The sequence below is a fragment of the Mesocricetus auratus genome, unplaced genomic scaffold (genome assembly GCF_017639785.1).
Source record: "Mesocricetus auratus isolate SY011 unplaced genomic scaffold, BCM_Maur_2.0 Super-Scaffold_100066, whole genome shotgun sequence".
Lineage (NCBI taxonomy): Eukaryota > Metazoa > Chordata > Mammalia > Rodentia > Cricetidae > Mesocricetus > Mesocricetus auratus.
This window is the reverse complement of record NW_024429235.1, coordinates 2,159,920-2,185,572: the sequence shown is the minus strand read 5'-3', so window position 1 is coordinate 2,185,572 and position 25,653 is coordinate 2,159,920. Positions and strand designations below refer to the sequence as shown.

The following is a 25,653-nucleotide window of genomic DNA, read 5'->3' as shown; positions in this document are numbered from 1 at the left end:
AAAAAAAACAAAAACAAAAACAAAAACCAACAACAAAAAAAATTGTTAGTGACAAGAATGTAGATCTGCTACAGATGGAACAGGGAGGATTTTGTGTGAAATGTGTGCCCTACTGGGCCCTGGAAAGGCAGGACATTCTACAAACAAGCCATGTGTTACAGCGCCAGTAAAATAAGAAAGCTGTCAGCAATAATAATAATAAAAGGCAGAAAGGTATATGAATTATTTCTGGCAGCACAGTTTGTTGGCAGAAGCTGGCTAGATTGTCCTTCTGCCAGACTGAGGGAAGGGGGTAACTCCTAGCAAAAATAAAATACCCTTTATGCCTTTAAAACCACTATCATCTGGGTGATTGTTAAATTACAAAGTTTATATAATTTTTTAGCATAGAAAATCCTAATTAAGCTGGGCATTGATGACGCACGCCTTTAATCCCAGCACTCGGGAGGCAGAGGCAGGTGGATCTCTGTGAGTTCGAGGCCAGCCTGGTCTACAGAGCCGATTCCAGGACAGCCTCCAAAACAATACAGAGAAACCCTGTCTGGAAAAACCAAAAAAAAAAAAAAAAAAAAAAAAAAGAAAAAAGAAAGAAAACCCTAATTAAGAGAGTAGATTTTATTGTCCCTAAAAGGGGGGAAGGCACAAGTCAGAAATAGGAGTCTCTTGCTCTACCGACTGAGATATAGTCCCAACCCCACATCTCTTTGTCATGATTAGCCGTGCCTGAAGGGCTGGTAAGTGTACTTTTTTTTTTTTTGGCACAAGTTATGTGAAAAAGTTAAGCCATCACACTTTTAATAGAGGACTTATATAAAACTCAACAGTGACATAAACAAATGATCTCAGTAGAAAACGAGCAAAACCCATGGACAGACATTGGATTACCAAGGACACACAGATGACAAATGACTAGCGCCCAAAAGGAAGGTTAATAGCCTACTGACCCATTAAAACCTGTACCGGGGCTGTCATGGCTGCTAAAGCAGGGGACTGAGTGAGGATCTGGTTCCTTCTGGTTTCTCTGTGTAGTCCTGGCTGTATTGAGTCTCACTCTGTAGACCAGGCTGGCCTCAGACTCAGAAATCCGCCTGCCTCCACCTCCCAAGTGCTGGGATTAAAGGTGTGAGCCACCACCGTCCTTTTATTTATTTTTTAACACATGTTGTAGCCCCAAGGTGGTGGTGCAGGCCTTTAACCCCAGCAGCACTGGAGAGGAAAAAGGCAGATGGATCTCTGTGCGTTGGAGGTCAGCCCAGTCTACAGAGTGAATTCCAGGACAGCCGGGACAATTTCACAGAGAAAACCTGCCTCAAACAACAACAAGTATTGTAAATTGATGTGTACCACAGCATACATGTCAAAAGGTAACTTGTGGGAATTGATTTTTTTTCCTTCTACCATGTGGGTTCCAGGAATTGAACTGAAGTTGTTAGGCTTGGCAACCAGTTTCTTGGCCCTCTCAGGCAATTATTAACTGTTTTGGAATCGGTGTCTGAGTGCCACTGAAGAGTAGGGACAGGAGAAAGCTGTGCTGAAGGTAACAGGAAAAAGAAGCCATTCCTGGGTGACATGCAATGAAGAAAGGATGCTCAAAGCCCCACACATGGGAGAAGTATGTAAATTATGTATAAACAGCGGTTATGGTACACGACTGGGCTAATTTCTAACGTGTGTCCCTGGTTCAGCTCTTTGTCCTTGGTCACAAGAGCCTCTGGGTCCTCCAGTGAGTGCCTGCTCCCTCACCCCCCACTCCCTCACCCCCCACTTCCTCTCCTCCACACTGATTCCCTGTCAGACCCGTGCCTGTACCATTGGGCTTATTTCCAGTTCAGAGACTGGATGTTTCGTTACTGATCCACCAAAGATCACTGCCTTCTCATCATTCCAGTCTGTACTTTGGGCTGACTAGGTTGTTCGTTTTGTTTGTTTGTTTTTCGACTTGACACAAACTGGGTCATCGGGGAAGAGAACCTCACTTAAGAAAATGTCTCTAAACGGGGAACCTGCATACGACTAAACTAGACTCCCTTAATATAGGTGACAATGGTGTGACAGGGACAGTACATGAGGCCACTGGCAGTGGGTCCAAGATCTAACACTAATGCACAAACTGACTTAGTGGAGCCCATTCTATATGGAGAGATACCTTGCCCAGCCTAGACACAGGGGGTGGGGGTGGAGAGGTGCCTTGGTCCTGCCTCAACCAGATGATGGGACAGACTTAGTAGACTTCCTACGGGAGGCCATACCCTTTCCATGGGGCAAATGGGAGGGGGCATAGGGGAGTGGAAGGAGAGGAGGGAGGGGGAACTGGGATTGGAAAGTAAAAACAAAACAAAACAAAACAAAAAGCCGAGAAAGTCTGAGGAGCAGGAGTGAGAGGAGATTGAACAGAAGGATAATTTGCTTATGTTGATATAGACACTCTATTGACTATCTTCATTCATAGGAGAAGAAAATAAACTGTACTATAAAAAGAAAAGAAAATGTCTCTATCAGACTGAACTGTTGGCAAGTCTGTCTGTGTGCCAGTCTGGAACTACATAGTGAGTTCCAGGGCAGTCAGAGCTATGTAGAGAAACCCTATCTCAAAAACAAACAAACAAACAAATAAAATATCTCTTACTTGGAAAGGCTCTGGATTCTATAGATTAAGACAGAAATCCTGACCCCATAGAGTCATTTTTCCTCAAAGAGATCTCAAGGCTCACTCCCTTCCCATTGTTTTGACCCTCAAGTAACCAAGTCACTGATTCTTTTTTTTTTTCCTAAGACAGTATCTTGCTATGTAACCCTGACTAGTCACAGACTCACTATGTAAACCTGCTGACCTTCAGCTCAGACCACTCCTGCCTCAGGCTCTCCGTCCTGTGATTACAGGCATGGACTCCTACACCTGGCCCGTTAACAGCAGATATAAAAGTCATCTTCCCAGTTCCAACTCAATTTTATTAACCCCAAGTCAAACATTCATTTTTTTGCCAGCTGTAGTTTTAGTGGGGAAGTTCACGGGTTAAGTAATGCTTTCAGTGCTGTCTCTCCAAGTTCACCATGGATCCAGACAAAGTACAGTCTTCACTAGAATAAAAGCGGTTTCAGTGCTGTCTCTCCAAGTTCACCATGGATCCAGAAAAAGTACAGTCTTCACTAGAATAAAAGCAGATGATCTACAAAGAGTTAACGGCTCACCGGCCTGGATTAGTGTCTCCTTGGGCTGGCAGGAGGACAAGAGGATTGGAAGCAGGAGTATTAGACACAGCAGGAAATCCAGAGAAAAGAACTGCACGGAACTCTCTGGAAGAAGCCAAGATTGTAAGTTTATAGCTAATGCATATTTATAATCTTTCATCTTTTACCCTGGATACTTTTGTTTTGGTTTGGCTTTTTAAGACAGGGTTTCTTTGTTTGTTTGTTTTATGTTTTTTTCCAGACAGGGTTTCTCTGTATTGCTTTGGAGGCTGTCCTGGAACTCGCTCTGTAGACCAGATCCACCTGCCTCTACCTTCCAAGTGCTGGGATTAAAGGCGTACACTACCACTGCCCAGCATCCTGGATAGCTTTGAGAAGAGCAAAATAAGTATTCATTTTCTATCTTTTCACCGAGGCATCATTAACCCTGTTACTTTCTCAGGTCTGTTCCATATCCAAGCGCTTCGGTGGGTGATGATTCATGACACTCTTCTGTCCCCAGACCTCCCCCCTCCCAGCATTTTGCTGAGCAAGGACAATGTCTTCCCGGCTCCTTCTCTCTTCCATACTCATCATTTGTTTGTTTTCACTCTTTGAGATGTCTTGCTCTGCATCCCAGGCTAGCCTGAACTTTACTATGTAGACCAAGCTAACCAAGAGTTTGTGGCTATCCTCCTTTCTGGCTCCCCAGTCCTGGCTTTACAGGCTTGTACTGGCATACCCAGGCTTCCCTCCACGATACCCAACTAACTAGTAATGGCAGATTTTCACAAAATGTCACATTTTAACCTCTATTGCTCTTTTATTCAAAGGTGAGGGCTTCCTGAATTCTTTTGTTGTCAGGTTTTTGGTTTTTTTTTTAAGATTTATTTGTTGTGTATTTAGTATTCTGTCTGCACATAAGCTTGCAGGTCAGAAGAGAGCACCAGATCTCATTTCAGATGGCTGGGAGCCACCATGTGGCTGCTGGGAATTGAACTCGGAACCTCTCGGAGAGCAGCGAGTGCTCTTAACCTCTGAGCTATCTCTCCAGCCCATGTTATCAGGGTTTTATTTATTATTTATTCATTCATTCATTTATTTATTTTGTGTTTTTTCGAGACAGGATTTCTCTGTATTGCTTTGGAGTCTGTCCTGGAACTCACTGGACCATGCTGACTTTGAATTCACCTGCCCCTGCCTCCTGAGTGCTGGGATTAAAGGTGTGTGTCACCAATGCCCGGCCTTGTTTTTTTTTTTAGACAGGGTCTCTCTAAATAGCTCTGACTATCTGGGACTGGTTACAAACTCAGAAATCTGCTTCAGTTTCCCTGTGCTGGGATTAAAGGCATATGCCACTCTACTCTGCTAAATTATCATTTTGTTGTTGTTGTTTTTGGTTTTTTGAGACAGGGTTTCTTTGTGTAGCTTTGGAGCCTGTCCTGGAACTCACTTTGTAGACCAGGCTAGCCTTGAACTCACAGAGTTCTGTCTGACTCTGACTCCCAAGTGCTGGGATTAAAGGCGTGCACTACCATGCCCAGCTAATTTATCATTGTTCAGCCTCAAACTTATTGTCCTCCTGCCTCTAATAAGCATGATGGAAGCCTCTTTCTAAATGCCCTCCAACCCTAAGCACGGCAGCCATCTCCATTCTTGCATTCCCAAAGGTGCACTCACCCAGGGCATAGACAGACCATATTTAACACATATGATAGATATCTGGGCATGTTGGTGCAAGCCTTTAATCCCAGCACTCCAGAGACAAAGATAGATGATTACCAGGCCTGGCTGGTCTGCATAGAAAATTCTAGGCCAGGTAGGGATATATAATGAGACCCTGTCTCAAAAACCCAAATACAGTTTAAAAACAAGAGGAATAGGAAAAAGTCAAGAGTTTTGACTGGGCCCTTCATGGCATCTTCTCTCTTTCATTTATTTGGCATATGCTTTTTGGGTTCCTATTTTTTTCTAGGAACCATTTCAGGAGCTATACAGGATATGCAAACGTAACAAGTTACACTGATTCTCTTCCTTCAAAATCCTTATATCTTAGATGGGGGACAGACAATAACAAAGTACAAATAAGCCGGGCGGTGGTGGCACACGCCTTTAATCCCAGCACTCGGGAGGCAGAGGCAGGTGGATCTCTGTGAGTTCGAGACCAGCCTGGACTACCAAGCGAGTTCCAGGACAGCCTCCAAAGCCACAGAGAAACTCTGTCTCGGAAAAACCAAAAAAAAAAAAAAAATCGTAATAATAGTAAAGGAGCAAGAGAAAAAGCAGTGAAATGAAGTTCCAGAGCCATTGAGAGCTGCAGGAGAGTGATGACTGGAGCCACAGAGAGGACAGAAGCCCATTGTGAGCTGAACTCAGGAAGCGCAGAGCCCGACCGGGGGAGTATGAGAACGGCACCCCGTTGCACAAAGTCTCATGGGCTTTGACAGAGAGTTTAGATTTCATGCCAAGGTACTGAAAACCCCCTGGGAATTTTTAAGCATTGCATTATACACGTGGGTTACTTGACAAAGTCGCTCTGAATGCTTTAGGGAGAACTGACGGAGGTTAGAGAGGGAAAACGGAGAGCTTTAGAGCAGTCGAGGAAAGACACACAGATGCCTGAGTTAACACTGTTGGAGAGTGTGAGCTATTACTTGAGGAAGAAACCAGAAGACATGCTACTGGATGAGGGAAAGAGGTAGCAAGGCTTTGGGACTGCTAAGATGCCAGCACCACACACAGAGACAGAAATAGAGATCTGAGAAATGAGAGTTCTGCTTCACAGGTTGAGTTGGAGATATCTAGGAATCATGCAAGTTAAGTTGCTTAAAAGACATCAAGTGGGCTGGAGAGATGGCTCAGAGGTTAAGAGCACTGGCTGCTCTTCTGGAGGTCCTGAATTCCATTCCCAGCAACCACATAGTGGCTTACAACCATCTGTAATGAAATCTGGTGCCCTCTTCTGGCCTGCAGGCATACATGAAGTTCTGTATACATAATAAATAAATAAAATCTTTTTTTTAAAAGACATCATGTGAGGGTTGAGGCTGGAGACTCTCTCCAGACCCTTTTTTCCCCTGAGACAGGGTTCCTTTGTATAGTGGTCCTGGCTGTCCTGGAATTGCTTTGTACACCAGGCTGGCCTCGAACTCACAGATCTGCCTGCCTCTGCCTCCCAAGTGCTGAGATTAGAGGTGTGCTCCATTACCCCATCTGGGTTTTTAAAAATTATATACATATATATACATATATAATTATATACATATATATACATATATAATTATTCTGCCTATGTCTGTCTGCATACCAGAAGAGGGCACCAGATCTCATTATAGATGTATTTGCTGGGAATTGAACTCAGGTCCTTTGGAAGAACAGCCTGTGCTTTTAACCTCTGAATCATCTCTCTAGACCCTCTGTTTTTCTTTTTTTAACAATGCCTTGCTTAGTAGCCAAGACAGGCTTTGAATCTTCCTGCCTTGGTCTCTTAAGTGATGGGATTACAGGAATATACCACCATACCTCACTTAATTTAACTTTCTTTGCCTTTTTCCATCTCTCCAGGAGATAGTAGATGACTGATTTAACTTTGGTCAGTATTCTGTATATGGTCCCATCACAGTAACTAAGGGGACTAGGTCATAGAATATTAACTGGTAAGAGTCAGCCCCTAGCTGGGCGTTGGTGGCTCAAGCCTTTAATCCCAGCACTCGGGAGGCAGAGGCTGGAAGATCTCTGTGAGTTCCAGGCCAGCCTGGTCTACAGAGGGAATTCCAGGACAGCTTCCAAGACAATACAGAGAAACCCTGTCTCGAAACCCCCCCCCCAAAAAGGGTAAGTATCAATCCTATAATCAGAAAATTAATTTTATTTTGAATAAATAATATCATATTACTGAGTGCATGGCTTTAGAGTTGTGCACACCATCACCACCACAAATATAAGTAGGATGTGTACTATCACAAAACTACTGGGAAATCCCTACTACAATTTAGGGAGAGCCTGCAGAAGACAATCTAAAGTTATAACTTCATAAAGACTTTTCCTTTATTTAGTGTCTTCTAGGATCTCATACAGCCTGATAACTGAGATGATGATACATCTACTGGACCACGTACCAGAGGATCTGCCAGTTAGAGACACAGATGACTCAACTCATCTGTTGGAAGGTAGGTATCGCCTAGATGTGGATGTTCTTCACTGAGTGTCACGGTGGGACAGCCCTGACAGTCTTCACAATGGCCATTTTCTTCTAGCCCTTTTCTTAAAAATCTCTTTTTATTTAAATATTTATTTATTTATTTAACTGTATGGGTAGGTACATGTGCATGTACCTGAGTGTATGTGTCCATTACCAGCTGGTAAACAATTTCTGTTGGGGAAGTCCTGTGTATATGTCAATAAATTACTGCTGGCCAATAGGAATCTAGATAGGTGGGGCTAGGAATCCAGGAGGATTCTGGGAAGGAGAAACACTGGAGAGTCGAGATGTAACGCCATTGGGGTAGGAAGCCCGGAAACCTCTCCGGTAAGAGACATACTTAGATTAACAATTATGGGGTAATTACTTAAGTCAGAGCTAGCCAGTAAGAAACAAGCAAGGCCAACAGATTTATAATTAATACAGCGTCTTGTGTGTTATTTGGGGACTACAATGTGGCAGAGCCCAGGCGACTGGCGGGTGATAAACCAAAGCGGCTAGCAAAGAAAAAGCTTCTCTTAACAATTTCACTCACCGCCCCACGTGGGGAGTGTTTCTGCTCACTAAGATGAAAGGGCTTGGCCATACTCAAACTCAAGCTCCCTCTGCTGGGGGGCGAGGGCGGGGGGGAAGCTTCTGGTTTCTACATTTGTATAGGGAGCTCTTCTCAAGCACGCTCTTTGTTGTAGGTAGCCCCCCCCCCCCGGGAGAGGGCTTCCAGTCTCTGTCCACTAGTTTGTTTTATATGTTAATCTAGTTATTCATTTAGTTTTTGAGAAAAGGTCTCACTGTATCACCATGGCTGGCATAACCTAGAACTCACAGAAATCTGTCGGCTTGTGTTGAGATTAAAGACATACCTCCTCCCCCAACGCCCCACCAGGGGGTCACCACACCTTTTTTTTTTTTAAAGATTTATTTACTTATTATGCATACAGTATTCAGCCTGCTTGTATATCTGCAGGCCAGAAGAAGGCACAAGATCTCATCATAGGTGGCTGTGAGCCACCATGTGGTTGCTGGGAATTGAACTCAGGACCTTTGGAAGAGCAGTCAGTGCTCTTAAGCTCTGAGCCATCTCTCCAGCCTCACCACACCTTCTTGATGTCGTTTTTCTTTTTAAAGTTTCTGTTCTTTTGCTACATCAGTACTTTAGAGTCAGAGACAAGAATTACAAGGTCAGGGCTAGCTTGTGTTACAGAGTGAGACCTTATCTCAAAAAACAATAAACAGGGCCAGGGAGATCTCAGCAGACAAAGGCACTTGCCGCAAAGTTTCACTGCCCAGCAAGGGTTGTGGTAACAGAACTTAGGTCCTCTGCAAGAGCAGTAGAACTTAGGTCCTTTGCAAGACCAGTAAGTGCTATTAAATCCTGGGCCATCCTTTCTGTGTGCATCCCTCCACCATTTTAAAGGACATACAGCTATATATCTAGATCTATGTGTTTGGTTTTTCAAGATAGAATTTCTCTGTGTATCCCTGGCTGTCCTGGAACTCACTCTGTAGACCAGGTTGTCTTCAAACTCACAGAGATCCACCTGCCTCTGCCTCTCAAATGCTAAAATTAAAGACATACACCACCACTTCCAGGTAGCCTATAGTTCTCTCTCTCTCTCTCTCTCTCTCTCTCTCTCTCTCTCTCTCTCTCTCTCTGTCTAGACAGGGTTTCTTTGTGCAACAGCCCCTGCTGTCCTGGAATTCATTCTGTAGACAAAGCTGGCCTTGAGCTCGCAAAAATCTGCCTGCCTCTGCCTCCAATGCCCAGCAAGACTTTTTAAAAATATTTATTTATTTTTATGCGCATTGGTGTTTTGCCTGCATGTATGTCTACGTGAGGGTCTCAGGTCCCCTGGAACTGGATGGAGTTACAGACAGGTCTGAGCTGCCATGTAAGTGCTGGGAACTGAACCTGGGTCCTCTGGAAGAGCAGCTAGTGCTTTTAACTCCAGAACCATTTTTCCAGCCCCCACTCGTCAAGACTCTTAAAAAATTAACAGATAAATAAAGGTCCAGGCTGTCATGGTATACACCTTTATTCCCAGCACTCAGGAGGCAGAGGTAGGTGGATCTCTGAGATCAAGGCCAGCCTTGTCTATAGATCAAGTTCCAGGACAGACAGACCTACACAGAAAAATCCTCTATAGTACCATAGCACTATGGGTACATAGATCTCTCCCTATATTAGATCTCTCCTTACAAAACCCTATCTGGAAAAACAAACAAAATAAAATAGAATAAAGAAAAACAAGACAACATGTAAAATATTCTCCAACCACTCTCTTTGGGGCCTTCAGGTAAGAGTGTGACGGCTGAGGCACAGGTGGACAGGATGAGCCAGAAGGAACCAAACTACAGACTCTTTCATCTTCACGAGGAGCCCACATTGGTGAAGGAGCTTTCTCCGAAGCAACACGATAGAAGCAAAAGGTACCCAGAGTTCTTACACTGTGTCTGCAGCAGATTGACTCCATACGAAACCGAAAGGATTGCATTTTCCTCGGATGTCTGTACCAAAAATGACTCAAACATCAAGGATGCCGGGTTCAAAAATGTTTTTGCAAACAGTATTGTTTTATTGTTTTTCTACCACACACCTCATAATTTAAGACACTACAAAGCAGTCCAAGCAATCTGGTGATGGCATATCAATGCCCAGAGGAGAGGCTGGGCAGGTTCCTGTCTAGCTGAAGGGGAGGAGGTGGAGACAGGGTTAAAGGCAAAATCTTGGCAGAACAAGGGGGTTAGAGGCATGACAAGGAAGTTTTCTTCTGAAAAGTAAAGATCAATTGACTCTTCACTGCATGCGGGCATCGTGTGTGTTCTGGACACACGTGAACTGAATTGCTGCTATTAAATGTGTTGACTTGTTTTACTAGTGTGTCTTAGTTAAGGTTTCTGCATCACAACTTGACCATGGCAACTCTTATAGAGGGAAACATTTAATTGGGGTGGCTTACATTTCCAGTCTATTATCATCATGGTAGAACATGTGGAATGCAGGCAGACACAGTGCTGGAGAGGCAGCTGAGAGGTCTACATTTTGTACAGGCAACAGGAAGTGGTCTGTCTCACAGGGCATGGCTTGAGCACATATGAGACCTCAAAGCCCGCCCCCACAGTGACACACTTCCTCCAACAAGGCCACACCTCCCACTCATGCCACTCCCTTTGGAGGCCATTTTTTTTTTCAAACCATGACATCGTGTAAAGGCAGGGTATTATTAGGACAAAGAAACCTGAAGTACCTACACAACTTGCCCATGATCACATCTAGTAAGTGGCAGAGCTAAAGCCCTTAACTCCAAAATGTTGCATAACTTAGGCTATGCCCTTTCAGTGGTGGATTTCTGGATACAGCTAGGCAGGAATCTGAGAGAGAGGTGCGGGAGACACACGTGTAGAAGGGTGGGAAATCTGAAGTCCATCTTTAAGACACTTTGAAGTGACACACTGGTGTCAGAGCCGTCTAGCCAAGACCAACATTAGTGACATAGTGTAGTTGGTTTTGTTGCTGTTGTTGGTCTGACTGGCCTGAAACTTGGAGCAGTGCCCCTGCCTCTTCACCCAAGGCCGGGATTACAGGCAGACACCACACTCCGGTCATTTGTTAATATTTCCTTAACAACTATGGGGCCTGGCAGCAGTTAAATCCAGTGTTGGGATTACAGGCCTGTATCACTAAAGCCTGAGTCAGAAATTAATCTTTTGGGGGGGAGGTGGTGAAACAGGATTTCTCTGTGTAACAGCCCTAGCTGTCCTGGAACTTGCTTTGCAGATCTGGCTGGCTTTGGACTCACCTACCTCTGCCTTCAGAGCAGTGCTGGGACTAAAGGTGTGCCCCCAACCTCTCTCAAGGAGGGGAGGTCTTTTATTGTGAATAAGAGCAAGCACATGAGTCTTAGAGCAGAGAGAAGAAGAAGAATGGACATGCTCAGTGCTGTCTTGTAGAGAAGCGAGAGAGCTCAGAGTGATCATTCCAATTGTAAAAAGGAGGGGCAGCTGTAGGGGGAGGAGTCCATCAGCTGGAGCAGGCTTGGGGGCTGGGGGGGGTGGGGAGGGCAGGATGCTAGCTAGGTGCAGAGACTTTGAAATGTTATAACAAGTACTGAGCGAGCTTCCAGGCTTTGATAGGCAATGTTAGGTGTATGTCAGTGAAGAGCCATGTGTCCCTTCTGCCAGAGAGGCGAATGACTCCTTTCAGCAGATGGGAATGAGTTTCGTAAGTTCCTGAGGAAGGAGTGCCGGCTTTTATCTAACTACCACGAATCCTTTTACAGCCCAGCTTGAACTGAGCCAAGACTGTCATATCTGGACATATGGACTGCCTGAGACCTAACAATTGTGTAGAAGTAAAATCTTTACTTATATTTATTATGCCTCTTAACTTTTTTTTGGTTTTTGTTTGTTTGTTTGCTTCCCAAGTGCTGGAATTAAAAGCATGCACCACCACCGACCGGCTAAAATTTGTTCGTATTTTTATCAGGCATCATAGGTACATGCCTGGTAAAAATAATAATAATCCCAGCACTGGGAAGCAGAGGCAGGTGGATCTCTGAGTTCCAGGCCAGCGTGGTCTACAGAGAAAGTTTCAGTGACTGATCGGGGAGGGCCCAGCCCATTTTAGGTGATGCCGTTTCTGGCCTTGGTGGTCCTGGGTTCTATAAAAAAAGAAAAACAGCAGACTTCCAGGCGGTGGTGGCGCACGCCTTTAATCCCAGCACTTGGGAGGCAGAGGCAGGCGGATCTCTGTGAGTTCCAGGCCAGCCTGGTCTACAGAGCGAGTTCCAAGACAGCCTCCAAAACAATACAGAGAAACCCTGTCTGGAAAAACAAAACTAAACAAGAAAACAGGCGGAGCAAGCCAGGAAGCAGCATGCCTCCACAGCCTCTACATCTGCTCCGGCCTGCAGGATCCAGCCATTTGTGAATTCTTACCCTTACTTCCTACAGTGATGGACTACAATACAAATAAGCCTTTTCCTCCCCAAACTGTTTTCTGTTAATGGTGTTTCATCCAAGCAATAGTTAACCCTAAGACACCAAAGCCGGAGCTAGCTCTGAGGCTTGCCCAGCTAGAATCAAGCCCCTGATTTGAACCTCAGCCTGGGTAGGTGGGTTGGTGGACGCTGAAACCCACGTGGTGTGTTTTGCCATAGGCGGAGGAATACTGTGCAGCAATCCACCACTACCCAACCGGACCTGCGGGCACCTGTTGGCCTCCGGGAGCCTGCGAGGCAGCCCCGCTCCTCGGCAGCCCCGCGCCCCTCTGTTCCCAGGAAAAAAGCGCATCTACAGCGCGGGTGTCCCTCCAGCGCGGTAGGCGGTGCGCAGCCTCGAGCCCACGCGCGACGACGACTGTCCCACACACCTGGTGTGTAACTGCAGCGGAAAACCAAGCAGAGTGAGGCTGGAACTACTACGCCTCATGAGGAGCGTGTTCACTCCCTGCTTATTCTTTTTTGTTTGGTTCAACCTCCCTCTCCCCCCAGGACTTTTCTATGTAGCCTTGCCTGCCCTGGAACTCACTCTGTAGACCAGGCTGGCCCCGACTCAGAGATCCGCCTGCCTCTGCCTCTGGAATGCTAGGACTAAAGACGTGTGCCCTGAACACTTGCATTCTCTGCTCTTTCTGCCTTTCTAAAAGCCTGACCCCCGGCCCCCCAAGAAAACCCCAAAACAAACACAAACCAAACAAACCAAAAAACGGAGCTAAACAAAACCAAGGGAGAGAGATGAAGAAAGGGTAACAGTGGTAAGGAATCAGAAGGGAAGATTATCTGGGGGAAGGAAGGGAACCCACCAAGAAAGGGGTGGGGGAGACCGAGGAGATACAAAGCGGTGGTACGCATGTGCAACTGCAGAGACACTCATCATTGTGCGTGTTACTCTAATCAAAAATTAAACATTAAAAATAATCGAGACTGCCAGGCACATTGATCTGTTCTTTAATCCCAATGCTCCCGAGGCAGAGGCAGGAGGATCTCTGTGAGTTCCAGGCCAGCCTGGACTACAGAGCGAGTTCCAGGACAGCCAGGACTGTTCCACAGAGAAACCCTGTCTCGAAAAACCAAAAAAAAAAAAAAGAAAGAAATCAACAGCTGTTTTCGATAATCCCCACCCCCCTATCCAGAGTTAAGAGGCTGCAGGATCTCTGATAATTTGGGTCATCCTGTCCTACGTAGCAAGTTCCAATCCAGCCAAGAGTCCGTAGTGAGACCCCAGTCTCAAGAAATAAAACAAAGATCAACAACTCAGTTTCCAAAGGACTCTGCCAGAGACAAGCTGAGTTCTGCTGGTGGAGCCCACAGCAGTCTAGGGATTCTGCTTAGGTGTGTGAGGGTTGGAGAGCCAGGCATGTGGCTGGGAAGCCAGGGCTTGCAGGAGGACACTGGGCCTCCGTGCTTTGATTTTGGAAAAGAGGACTCCTTTGAATCCATGGCCTTGTTTAAGGCCCTTCTCCCAAGAAAACTTGGCATACACAAATTCCACACAATTCTGTAGGCACAGCATTTCTCAGAGTACAGACGGCCCTGGCTGAGGTCTAGAAGTCAGATGGCAAATGTTCAACGTGGATTATACTTTGTCTTCATGGACTCCAACTGGCTGAGTCTGAGGTCTACCTTGAACCTCAACAGCAGCTTCCAGAAGACAGCTAAGTCTCCAGAAGGACCTAAGTTAGGAGAGCCTGGGTAAAGAAAGGCTACAAACAGCATTTTATTTAAATGCTCTCATTTTATTGCTAAATGTTCGTTTGGGTTTTTTGGGTTTGTTTTTTCAAGGCTAGATTTTTCTGTGTAGCCCTGGCTGTCCTGGCACTCACTCTGTAGACCAGGCTGCCCTTGAACTCAGAGGTCTGCCTGCCTCTGTCTCCCGAGTGCGGGAACTAAAGTTGTTTGCCACCACTGCCCCGAAATACTCAATTGTTTTGTGTAGTGTGGTTCTAGACTTTCAAGTCCTGTATTCCAGATACGGATCATTTGCCGAAAAACAGCTGAAAAAAATAGCCTAAATTTTAGTCCTCAGCCAGCCATCTCATTTGTCATCATAGAACTCAGGAGGCTGAGAAAGGATTGCTACCCAGTTGCAGGCTGATCTGGACTTCAGAGTGAGACCTTGAATTAAAAAAAAATGTCTGGGAGTGGTGGAGCAATGCCTTTAATCCCAGCACTTGTAGGACAGCCAGGGCTATACCCAGAAACCAAAACAAACACAATGAAATAAATAAGTACATTCAAGCATGCCTGAGTATCTGTTATGGACCAGGTTAGGGATGATCGCGCAGGCCCTGACTTGGACCAGCTTGACTCTTTCTTCTTTCCTCCGACTTTTACCCACTCACTTAAGATATTTGCAGTTGTGGTTTTAAGGATGGAAGCACCTTGTTGCTAATTGTCACATAAGGATCTCCCCCCAGGTCTCAAGACTCACAGAGGCCAACACTTGATGTTCAGGTTTTGGTATAAGGTGTTCTGGAAGGTACCGTGGCTACATCTCACATCTTTCTCTGCCTGAACCTTCAGGGCCAAAGGACAGACACGGCTATACAGCGCTTCCCACATTCAAGGGCTATGCGGTGGATGAAAACAACAGAATAGACATAAACAGTGAATGCAGCCAACTGTGAGTTCCTCTTGTGAGTCCCATGCTGTTACCCGGAAAACTCTAGCTGGAAATATATCATCTAAGGATCAGTGAGTGTGGCTGATTTCCAGGGTAATCAGAGAAAACAAACGGTAGCTGTAAACCAAATTTCAACTTCTTCGTTTAAAAATACAACACATGAGTCAAGAGGGTAAGTATTCCCTTAGTGCCGGCATACCTTCACAGAGACAGGTGGAGCTCTGTGAGTTCTGGGACAGCCTGGTCTATACAGTGAGGCCCTGTCAAAATTTACATTTATAGTCATATTTATATTTTGGTTTTTTTTTTTGTATTTATGCTTGTAAAGCAAGCATTTTTCTGTCTTCCGAGGAAAGAATAAAAGCCCCTTTCATAATGTTAATCCTGAAATTCGCCAGAAAAACTAGTTCCATCATTTTGGCTAAATTTAAGCAAGCCCTTATTAGAATTTTAAATACTGACCAAGGTGGAATTTGGTCAGGACCATCATCTGGAAACTTTCCAGGTTAGTGGCCCCAAGACACATGTTGACTGGGTTTATATGGACAAAACCCATAGGCCACCAACCGTACTTCCCTAAGAGGCTTAGTTTTTTGTTTTGTTTCCCTGCGACAGGGTTTCTCTGTGTAGATTTGGAGCCTGTCTTGGAACTTAAACTATAGACAAGGCTGGCCTTGAACACACAAAAGATCTGCCTACCTCTGCCTCCCAAGTGCTGGGATTAAAGGAATATGCCACCACTGGATGGCTGCTTTATTTTTTTAAGAACTACAACTCCTAGAATCCCAGCCCTTGGGCACCTGGTCCTTGGGCAGGAGGGGTGTATAGGTTAATTTTTGGCCTAACTATCTAGAGTGTTCCCCGTCCCTTTTAGTGTTTATCTCCTACGTTGACATTTGCAGGTTATATTTTGTGAGATCACTATGTCACTAAGGTAACTGATTTTCTATCTTCCTTTTTGTAAGTGGATAGCTCAGTTCTATGCCCTAGAAAAGTTTCTGCTTCTCCCTTTTGTGTTTAAACTTCCTCTAACTATAATGGCATGCTTTTTATCAGCCAAGTCCTGATTCAAGGGTCTATGTATGTTTAACAGTACTCCTGCTATGACTACTATACAAGTGAAAGAGCCACCGGGGTCTGCTGAGAGAATGCCCAGAGATGTAAAGCTTGCCCAGACAAGCTCAGCGGACTGTGCTCGGAAGGCTGCCCAGCTTCGGTGAGAGCTAGCTTGCAGTGCCTCAACCCATACTGAGCAGAAACAGCTAGGGATTTTGTTTTTGTTGGATTTTAACAGCTTTTCTTCACCTCTGAGGAAAAGAGACTGTTTAGGAATAGATTCAATCTAAGACATAGACCTGGAGTGTCCAGTGTTAAATCCTGCATATAAAGAGGCAGGTGGGCTAGGTTTTGTGGTGTATATCTTTAATACCTACACTCAGGAGGCATAGGCCGGTGGATGGCTTTTGGAGGCCTGCCTGGTCTACATAGAGAATTCTAGGTGACACAGGAGACTATGTCTAAAGAGAGAGGAGAGGGGTGGGGGAAGGAATGAATTTCTCTCCATAGCCCTAGCTGCCTTGGAACTGGCTTTGTAGATCAGGTTGACCTTGAACTCAGAGATCATCTTCCTCTGCCTCCCCAGTGCTGGGATTAAAGGTGGGTGCCACCATCACTCTGGTTTCCGGAATTTTTAAAAGTTTATTTAACTTTATTTATTTATTTATTTATTTTGGTTTTTACGAGACAGGGTTTCTCTGTATTGTTTTGGAGGCTGTCGGTCCAGCCTGGTCTCGAACTCACAGAGATCCGCCTGCCTCTGCCTCCTGAGTGCTGGGATTAATGGCGTGTGCCACCATCGCCCGGCTTTAACTTTATTTTATGTGCATAAAGGTATCAGATCCCCTGGAACTGGAGTGACAGACAGCTGTGAGCTGCCATGTAGGTGCTGGGAATTGAGCCCAGGTCCTCAGGGAGAACAACCTCATAACCCCTAAGCCATCTCTCCAGCCCTTTCACTCAAAATTCTTCCTCCCCCCCCCCAGACGTTTTCTCTGTGGCTTTCAAGGCTGTCCTGGAGCTAGCTCTTGTAGACCAGGCTGGCCTCGAACTCACAGAGATCCGCCTGCCTGTGCCTCCCAAGTGCTGGGATCAAAGGTGTGCGCCACCACTGCCCGGAAGATTCACGTATACTTTATGTGTATGAATGTTTTGCTAGTATACGTGTCTGTGCACCATGTGCATGCATGGTGGCTGAGGAGGTCAGAAGCCTACGGGTTCTACCCAGCTACCACTTAAGCCCTAGTCCTCTATGAGAGCAACAAGTGTCCTCATAGCCAAGCCGACTCTTCAGCTCCTCCTCATTTTTCAGATTTAAGTCTTTCATGGATGAAAGAATGTTTTGCTTACAGATGTTAGTGCACTATGTGTTTCAGGTGCCAGAAGAGGACGCCAGATCCTTTGCAACCGGGGTTGACTGCTGGTTTAACCTGGGACTGCAATCTGTGCTTCCCAAGAGCTCTTGACCACTGAACCCGAAGTGGTGCCTTAATTACAAAAGCTAACTAGCAGCAGGAACTGGTGGCGCACGCCTTTAATCCCAGCACTTGGGAGGCAGAGGCAGGCAGATCTCTATGAGTTAGAGGCTAGCCTGGTCTACAGAATGAGTTCCAGGACAGCCAGGACTATTCCACAGAGAAACTGTGTCTCGAAAGCAAACAAAGCAAAACAGAAGTGAAAGCCATCAAACAACTTTTTGTTTTTGTTTTTTGAGACAGGGTTTCTTTGTGTGTCCCTGGCTGTCCTAGAACTCTCTCTGTAGACTAAACAAACTGGCCTTGAACTCAAGGATCTACCTGTTTCTCAAAGAGTGAGAGGATTAAAGATAATGTACCACCATGCCCAGCTAAGCTATTTTTTTTTTAAAGAAAAAGGGCCAACTTGGGCTATACAGTGATATGTTGTCTCAAAAAAATGTAAATTAGCCGGGCATTGGTGGCACATGCCTTTAATCCCAGCACTTGGGAGGCAGAGGCAGGCAGATCTCTGTCTACAGAGTGAGTTCCAGGACAGCCTCCAAAACAATACAGAGAAACCCTGTCTCGAAAAAAAAATGTAAATTAAATCAAATATCCAGAAACATCATCCCCTAGCTTTGGAAATAATAATAGCCTTCGTTTGTCTCTATACTCATGTTTCTAAGGAAATCAGGCATATATTTAGTTGGACTCTGTAAGATTTCTGAGAAATTGTGAGAACAGTAATTTGAAAAAATAGTTACTATGTTTTCTTAGAACTCAAGGTTTAAGGTTAATGGTCCTCAGATCTCAACTGTCATAGTTAAAAACAGGAGGAGATGGGTGGGGGCTGGAGAGATTGCTCAGAGGTTAGGAGCACTGACTGCTCTTCCAGAGGTCCTAGGTTCAATTCCCAGCAACCACATGGTGACTCACAACCTCCCTGTGATGAGATCTGGTGCCCTCTTCTGGCGCACAGACATACATACAGGCAGAAGACTGTATACATAATAAATAAATCAAAAAAACAAAACAAAGCAGGAGGAAAGATATTTCGCAGGCTATTTCTACTTCCGATGTGTTAGGAGGAAACAAAATAGGCAACAGTAGGAGGTACTGGGCCCCAGATGGAACAGTTTAATGTCTTCTGTTTACAGAGCTTCCATTAAGGAGAATGTGGAGCTGATTCGACTTAAGAAGCTCTTGTATGAAAAGAATGCCTTGCTGGCAGCCACAGAAGCCCGATTAACACAAGTTCAAGAGGTGAGCTGCCACAGTCAGCTGTGCTATGCAGAGAGGGAAAAGACAATTAGTTCTTTCAAGAAGCGGCAGGTTCATTCCCTAGTACTGCACAAAGGGGAGGGGTGTTACTAAAAAACAACCAAAAGGGCCGGGCGTTGGTGGCGCACGCGTTTAGTCCCAGCACTTGGGAGGCAGAGGCAGGTGGATCTCTGTGAGTTCGAGGCCAGCCTGGTCTACAAGAGCTAGTTCCAGGACAGCCTCCAAAACCACAGAGAAACCCTGTCTCGAAAAACCAAAAAAAAAAAAAAAAAAACCAGAAACAAACAAAACTAGATAGGCTGTGGTGGTGCACGCCTTTAGTCCCAGCACTTGGGAGGCAAAGGCAGGTGGATCTCTGTGAGTTCGAGGCCAGCCTGTTCTATAGAGAGAGTTCTAGGATAGCCAAGGCTACAGACACACTGTCGTGAAAAAAACAACAACCCAAAACTCGTTCCTCCTCCTCCTTTCCCTCTCCTTTCCTCCACTTCCTGCTCTTCCTCCACTTTGTATCTACCCTATATTTGTGATGGGCCCTTATTCTGTAACATAGGCCAACTGAAACTGTGTGTCCCTCAGGCCAGCCTCAAACTTGCCCAATCCTTTCTTAGAACCTCCAATGCTGGGATTCCCAGGGTGTCCACCACAGCCAGCTGATTTTTTCTGTCTTACATATGTGAGATCATAATTCAAGACACTAAATTACTTGTCTAAGGTCATCTAATTTACAGGTGGTATTCAGAGTCAAACCTTGCAAGTCCATTGTTTTTCTCAGTATTTCTCTGTTATGGGAAAGACTCAGGCTCTTGCCTGCTAAGGTGGCATTTGGCAGGGTTAACTTGTGTCAGGGTTCAGGTCCCAACCAAAGGGAACAGAACGTAATTCTGTAATCACCCTAGGGGAGGGCAGGAGACAAGCCCTGGGTGAGGACTTTCTACATGCTGAGGACTTGGCCCTAGGTACTTAGCATGTGTCCTCTTCTAATGTGACAGATTTGCTGAGCGATAATCCTTCTGTACGTGTCAATATGCATTCTCCCCATTGGTTAATAATAAAGGCTGTTTGACCAATAGCCAGGCAGGATAAGGTTAGGCAGAACAATCCAATTGAGGACTTGGATGAGGAGGGGTGAGTCAAGAGAGATGGCGAGCCAGCAGCCCAAGAAACAAGATGTCAGAGGAACGGTAAAGCCATGGCCATATGGCAATACATAGATTAACAGAAATGGGTTAATTTAAATGTAATGGCTGGTTAGCAATAAGCCTAAGCCATCGGCCAAACATTCTGTAATTAATATTAAGTCTCTGAGTGATTATTTAAAGGCAGCTATGGGGAAGGGTGGGACAGAGAAAAACTCCGTTTACAAAAACTGATGTAAGTACACACAGTAGTGAGGGAATAAGGCCCCAAAGAAGACAAGTAACTGGATTGAGGTGTGAAAAGATTAAGAGGCAGAATAGGATTTGGTTCAGGTTCGTACCGCAGCTTTCCCCATTACTAGGTTAGAAACTACGATGAGAATGGTAGAAATGTGATGTCAAGGTCCAAATGAGACCTCAGCACCATTCTCTCGTCGAACCAGTATGTACAGGGTATTAAAACTGCACTAAGGGCTGGGGAGATGGCTCAGAGGTTAAGTCCACTGGCTGTTCTTCCAGGGGTCCTGCATTCAATTCCCAGCAACCACATGGCGGCTTACGACTGTAACCCCAGCTCCAGGGGATCCAACACCCTTACAAAGCATGCATACAGGCAAACCCCCCCCCCAATGTACAGAAAATAAATAAATAAATCTTAGTGAAAGATGCAACATTTCAGGAGAAGAGAGTAAAGCTAGCGTGGCTGTACAGACCGTAGACACAGAAATTCTACAGGATCCCAGGATAGGAGGACCACGGAGACTAGATGAGGACCCAGCGGGAGAGAACCCTGCAGAGAAGGGGGTCTTACTTTGGTTAAGTCCAGGACACAGAAGAATGGGCTCTGTCCCGGAAAGGAGGGGGGGGCAATGGAGAGAAGGGAGGTGGCTCTGGATCCCTGCTTTAGGTGAGGAGGATACCAAACCCAACTGTATTTATCTTATAGAGATGTCAAGTATCTCATAAAATTGGTGAATTGGTAAAATAGTATTTATTTCTTCCAGGCATATGAAGACTTGCTCCAGAAGGTAATTTCTTGTTGTTGTTGTTTGAGTAGTAGTCCTTTCTCATTAGCTGGGCTAATTTATTATTATTATTATTATTATTTTTTTTTTTGGTTTTTCGAGACAGGGTTTCTCTGTGGCTTTGGAGGCTGTTCTGGAACTCACTTGGTAGTCCAGGCTGGTCTCGAACTCACAGAGATCCGCCTGCCTCTGCCTCCCTAATTTATTATTTTTAAACTGTTTATTTTTCTATGACTGTCTATACCCATTTTCTTTTCTTCAGCATCTAAGTGCATTTTATTTATTTATTTTGGTTTTTCGAGACAGGGTTTCTCTGTGGCTTTGGAGGCTGTCCTGGAACTCGCTTGGTAGTCCAGGCTGGTCTCGAACTCACAGAGATCCGCCTGCCTCTGCCTCCCGAGTGCTGGGATTAAAGGCGTGCGCCACCAACGCCCGGCCCTAAGTGCATTTTAAAATGTGCATCTGTTTAGAGCTTTTCTTGGTCTGAACCTGGCTTTATTGCATCCCTGCAGCGTCCTCTGACGGTTTGGCCAGGCCCTCAGCAGCATGGCTTTGGCTTATGGCTCTGCCCGCTCTGGGTGCTCTTAACAGTCTCAGCTGCACCCAACCCTCTCAGCTCTGGGAAGCTGCTGTGTCCTCACTGGGGCAGGCATTAGTATCTAGCCTCTTTTCCGCTGCTCGTAGCAGGACCCCTTAAACAAGCTGTGCTTCTGTACACTGTGAGCAACGGGTTGGTGTATGTACCCTATGTTGGGCGCTAAATATAGTCAGATTTTTCTTTGGGCCGCCAGCTTGCAAATAATGACCCGGAGACTTATTAATTTATGAAAGCTCGGCCTTAGTTTAGGCTTGTTCCTAACTATTTCTTTCTTTTCTTTATTCTCTCTCTCTCTCTCTCTCTCTCTCTCTCTCTCTTTTTTTTTTTTTTTTGGTTTGGGAGTTAGGCCTAACTATTTCTTATAACCCATATTTTTTATTTTTTATTCTACATTCTTCCACGAGGCTTGTTACCTTATCTCCATACTGTTCATCCTGCTTTCTCTGTGTCTGATGACCCTGCCTTTTTTCTTCCCAGAGTCCTCTCTGTCCCTAGAAGTCTCGCCTAACCTCTGCCTGCCTTGCTATTGGTCATTCAGCTTTTTTTCTTCTTTTTTGAGACAGGGTTTTTCTGTGCAGCTTTGGAGGCTGTCCTGGCACTCAGTCTGTAGACCAGGCTGACCTCGAACTCACAGAGATCTGTCTGCCTCTGCCTCCCAAGTGCTGGTATTAAAGTTGTGCACCACCACACCCAGCCCTAATAACTTACTGATTTTTTTTTATTTCCTGTGTGTTTATGTTCTGCCTGCATGTATGTATATCTGTGTGAAGATGTCAGATCTCCTGGAATTGGAGATACAGACAGGAGCTGCAATGCAGGTGCTGGGAATTGAACCCAGGTCCTTTGGGAGAGCAGTCAGTGTTCTTAACCACTGAGCCATCTCTCCAGACCTTTAAATCTGTTTTCTTAGCCAGGCAGTGGTGATACATGCCTTTAATCCCAGCACTCAGGAGGTAGAGGCAGGCAGATCTCTATGAGTTCCAGGCCAGCCTGGTCTATAGAGCAGGTTCCAGGTCAGACTCCAAAGTCACACAGAGAAATTCTGTCTCAAAAAAAACTATTTTTTAGTAATCAGAGCAATCAAACCCAAAGAAATCTATCTTCTGCTCCATGTTACATGATAGCAGAATTAAGGCAACTAAATTAGTTATTAGGTTGTATTGTTTCTTTCTCTTCTTTTTCTTTTTCTTTTGGTCATATTGTTTCTAATAAGATGAATTATGCTATTACTATTACAAATTCTATTTATTGTATTTTTTTCACATTTTTGTTGTTTTTTGAGACAGGGGCTTGCTTTCAGTTTCAGAGGTTGAGTCCATTGTCATCATGGTGGTAATTTTCATCATGGTGGAAAAATGGCAGCCTGCAGATAGATATGGTGTTGGAGAGGTTCTACATCCAGATCCCCAGGCAGCAGGGAAAGAGAGAGAGCTACTGGGCCTGGATGGGGCTTCTGAAACTCCAAAGCCCACCCTCCAGTGACATACTTCCTCTCACAAGGTCGCACCCACTCCAACAAAGCCACACCTCCTAATCCCTCTCAAGAAGTACCACTCCCTGATGACCAAGCATTCCCAAACACACATGAGCCTGTGGGGGCCATTCTTATTCAAAGCACCACATGGTCATTCTGTGTGGCCTCCGCCTAAGAATGCTGGAGTTGCTGCTGTGTGGAGACCATTGCTGCTGATACATGTGGTCATTCCTAGAGGAATTTCCCTTTGTCTGCAGAATCAAGGAATACTGAATGCAACCCATGATGCCTTCCTCAGCCAAGTGAGTGAGCTCCAGGCAGAGCTGACAGAGCAGAGCAAGAAGGCCATGAGCTTGAAGGCACAACTGGAAGATGTGTCTCTCTTGCAGATAACTCTGAACGAGGTAAATACCAGTAGTGAAAAGAAGCCATCAAATGTGCCATATTCCAGGATTCAGAGCCGCTCAATTGTAGAGTACTTGCCCAGCACATATAAAGGCCTGGACTTGATCCCAACACTGCATAAAAGCTAGACATAGTGTCACATGCCTTTAGTTCCAGCACTTGAGAGGCAGAGGCTGGGGGGAGACTCTGAATTCAGTCTGTCCTGATGAGACTCTGACTCAAAGCAAAACAGGTGTTGACATACATCTGTAACCCCAGCAGTCTGAAAACAAGGTGGTGACATGGTGACATGTTCCAGGTCTTTTGATGTATAGTGATCTTGAGACCAGCGTGGGCTACCTGATAAACAAAGAAAAACAATTGTGTGTGCTAGGCCAAGGCTGAGGACTTGAGGGAGCACATTTTTTTTTTAATTGAAAACTGCTGCCTGAGCTGGGCGTTGGTAGCACAGGCCTTTAATCTATCCCAGCACTCGGGAGGCAGAGGCAGGCAAATCTCTGTGAGAATGAGGCCAGCCTGGCCTACAAGAGCTAGTTGCAGGACAACCTCCAAAGCCACAGAGAAATCCTCTCTTGAAAAACCAAAAACCAAACCAAACCAAAACAAAAAACCAAGAAACAAAACTGCTGCCAGGCATTGGTGGCATAGGCTTTATATCCTTGGGGAACTCTCAGACAAGGTTTACAAACAGAGGATGGATAAGGGTAGGTGCTACCTCTCTGGAGCTAGGCCATGTGTGTCCCAGCAGGGGTTAGGGCTAGTTGCTAGCACTCTGGTGTCAGGATTCTTCTGATTTGTCTGTATGCCTATATACCATGCGAGTGATGTCTGCTGAAGTAAAACATGGCATTAGATCCCCTCAAATGAGGTTACAGATGTTTGTGAGCCATCATGTGGGTTCTGGGAACCAAGCCTAGGTCCTCAAGAAGAGCAGTCAGTGTTCTTAGTTGCTAAACTGCCCAGCCCTGTTACTTAATATTTTCATATGAGAACAGTGGACCTCCAAACTGGTTAAACCACGTAGTTTAGGGGTTTTTTTGTTTCGTTTTGTTTTTCGAGACAGGGTTTCTCTGTATTATTTTGGAGGCTGTCCTGGAACTAGCTCTGTATGGACCAGACTGGCCTCAAACTCACAGAGATCTGTCTGACTCTGCCTCCTGAGTGCTGGGATTAAAGGCGTGTGCCACCAACGCCTGGCTCAGCCCCTTCTTTTGTTGTTTTTTTGAGACAGGGGTCTCACTGTGTAGCTCTGGTTACTCTGGAATGCACTCTGTAGACCAGGCTGGCCTCAAACTCACAGAGATCTGCCTGACTCTGCCTCCTGAGTGCCAAGGCTAATCGTTTGCCCCACCAGTATCGACTGTTTCTTTTTTCCTTACATTTATTCATTGTGTGTCCATATGTGCAAGTGCATAGACCACAGCTCAAGTGTGAAGGTCGTAGGACAACTTTTGAGTTAGTCTTCTCTTTCCATCATGTGGGCTCTGAGGGTGAGACTCAAGTCAAAGGCCGGTGGCAATCACCCTTATCTGCTGAGCCCTCTCACTGTCCACTTTTGTCTTTTATAATGAGTTGTCATAAGCTGGACGGTGGTGGCGCCCGTCTTTAGTCCCAACACTCGGGAGGCAGAGGCAGGAGGATCTCTGAGTTCTCTGCCAGCCTGATCTACAAGATCGAGTTCCAGGATAGCTTCCAAAGCCACAGAGAAACTCTGTCTTGAAAAATAAAACAAACAAACAAACAAAGAATGTGTTGTCATTTCCCGATCTTTTGTTTGTTTGTCTTTGTTTTTTGAGACAGAGTTCCATTATGTGACCCTGGAGGTCCTGGCACTTGCTAACTCTGGCGACTTGGCTAGCAGAGAACTCAGAGATTTGACTGCCTCTGTGCCAGGATTCAATGTGTGTGTGCCACTGCCACACAATGACACCTTGTAGAACCAGTGTAGAAAAGCAAAACCAGCGTGGTCTTAAGGATTCTGTCATTTTTAGTTTCAGGTCAGAGTTGAAGACTTGGAAAACGAACGAAAATTGCTAAGTGACAGTTATGGCAAACTCTTAGAAAAGTAAGTACAACAGTGTCTGGTCCCAGAACACTGCTTTCTATAAGAGAGCCATGGCACCTAACAAATTTTAAACAGACTGAACAGGCATGGTGGCACACGCATTTCATCCCAGCGTTCCAGAGGCAAAGGCAGGCAGAGATGGAGGCCACAAGCCAGCCTGTTCTACA

General features: G+C 45.4%; 2 protein-coding genes across 2 annotated transcripts; both read left to right on the top strand.

Annotated features, from left to right (window-relative positions):
• The first annotated feature begins 3,098 nt into the window (after positions 1-3,098).
• LOC121136363 (X-linked retinitis pigmentosa GTPase regulator-interacting protein 1-like) lies at positions 3,099-10,222 on the top strand. The gene is made up of 3 exons (XM_040736694.1): positions 3,099-3,312; positions 7,224-7,337; positions 9,664-10,222. Exons 2-3 carry the CDS (start codon positions 7,259-7,261, stop codon positions 10,005-10,007), a joined length of 423 nt encoding a protein of 140 aa, XP_040592628.1. The 5' UTR covers positions 3,099-3,312; positions 7,224-7,258; the 3' UTR covers positions 10,008-10,222.
• A 5,789-nt stretch (positions 10,223-16,011) lies between these two features.
• LOC121136356 (X-linked retinitis pigmentosa GTPase regulator-interacting protein 1-like) lies at positions 16,012-25,490 on the top strand. Its single transcript, XM_040736678.1, has 5 exons — positions 16,012-16,205; positions 18,660-18,765; positions 20,924-20,947; positions 23,274-23,420; positions 25,413-25,490. Exons 1-5 carry the CDS (start codon positions 16,072-16,074, stop codon positions 25,488-25,490), a joined length of 489 nt encoding a protein of 162 aa, XP_040592612.1. The 5' UTR covers positions 16,012-16,071.
• Positions 25,491-25,653: the final 163 nt, after the last annotated feature.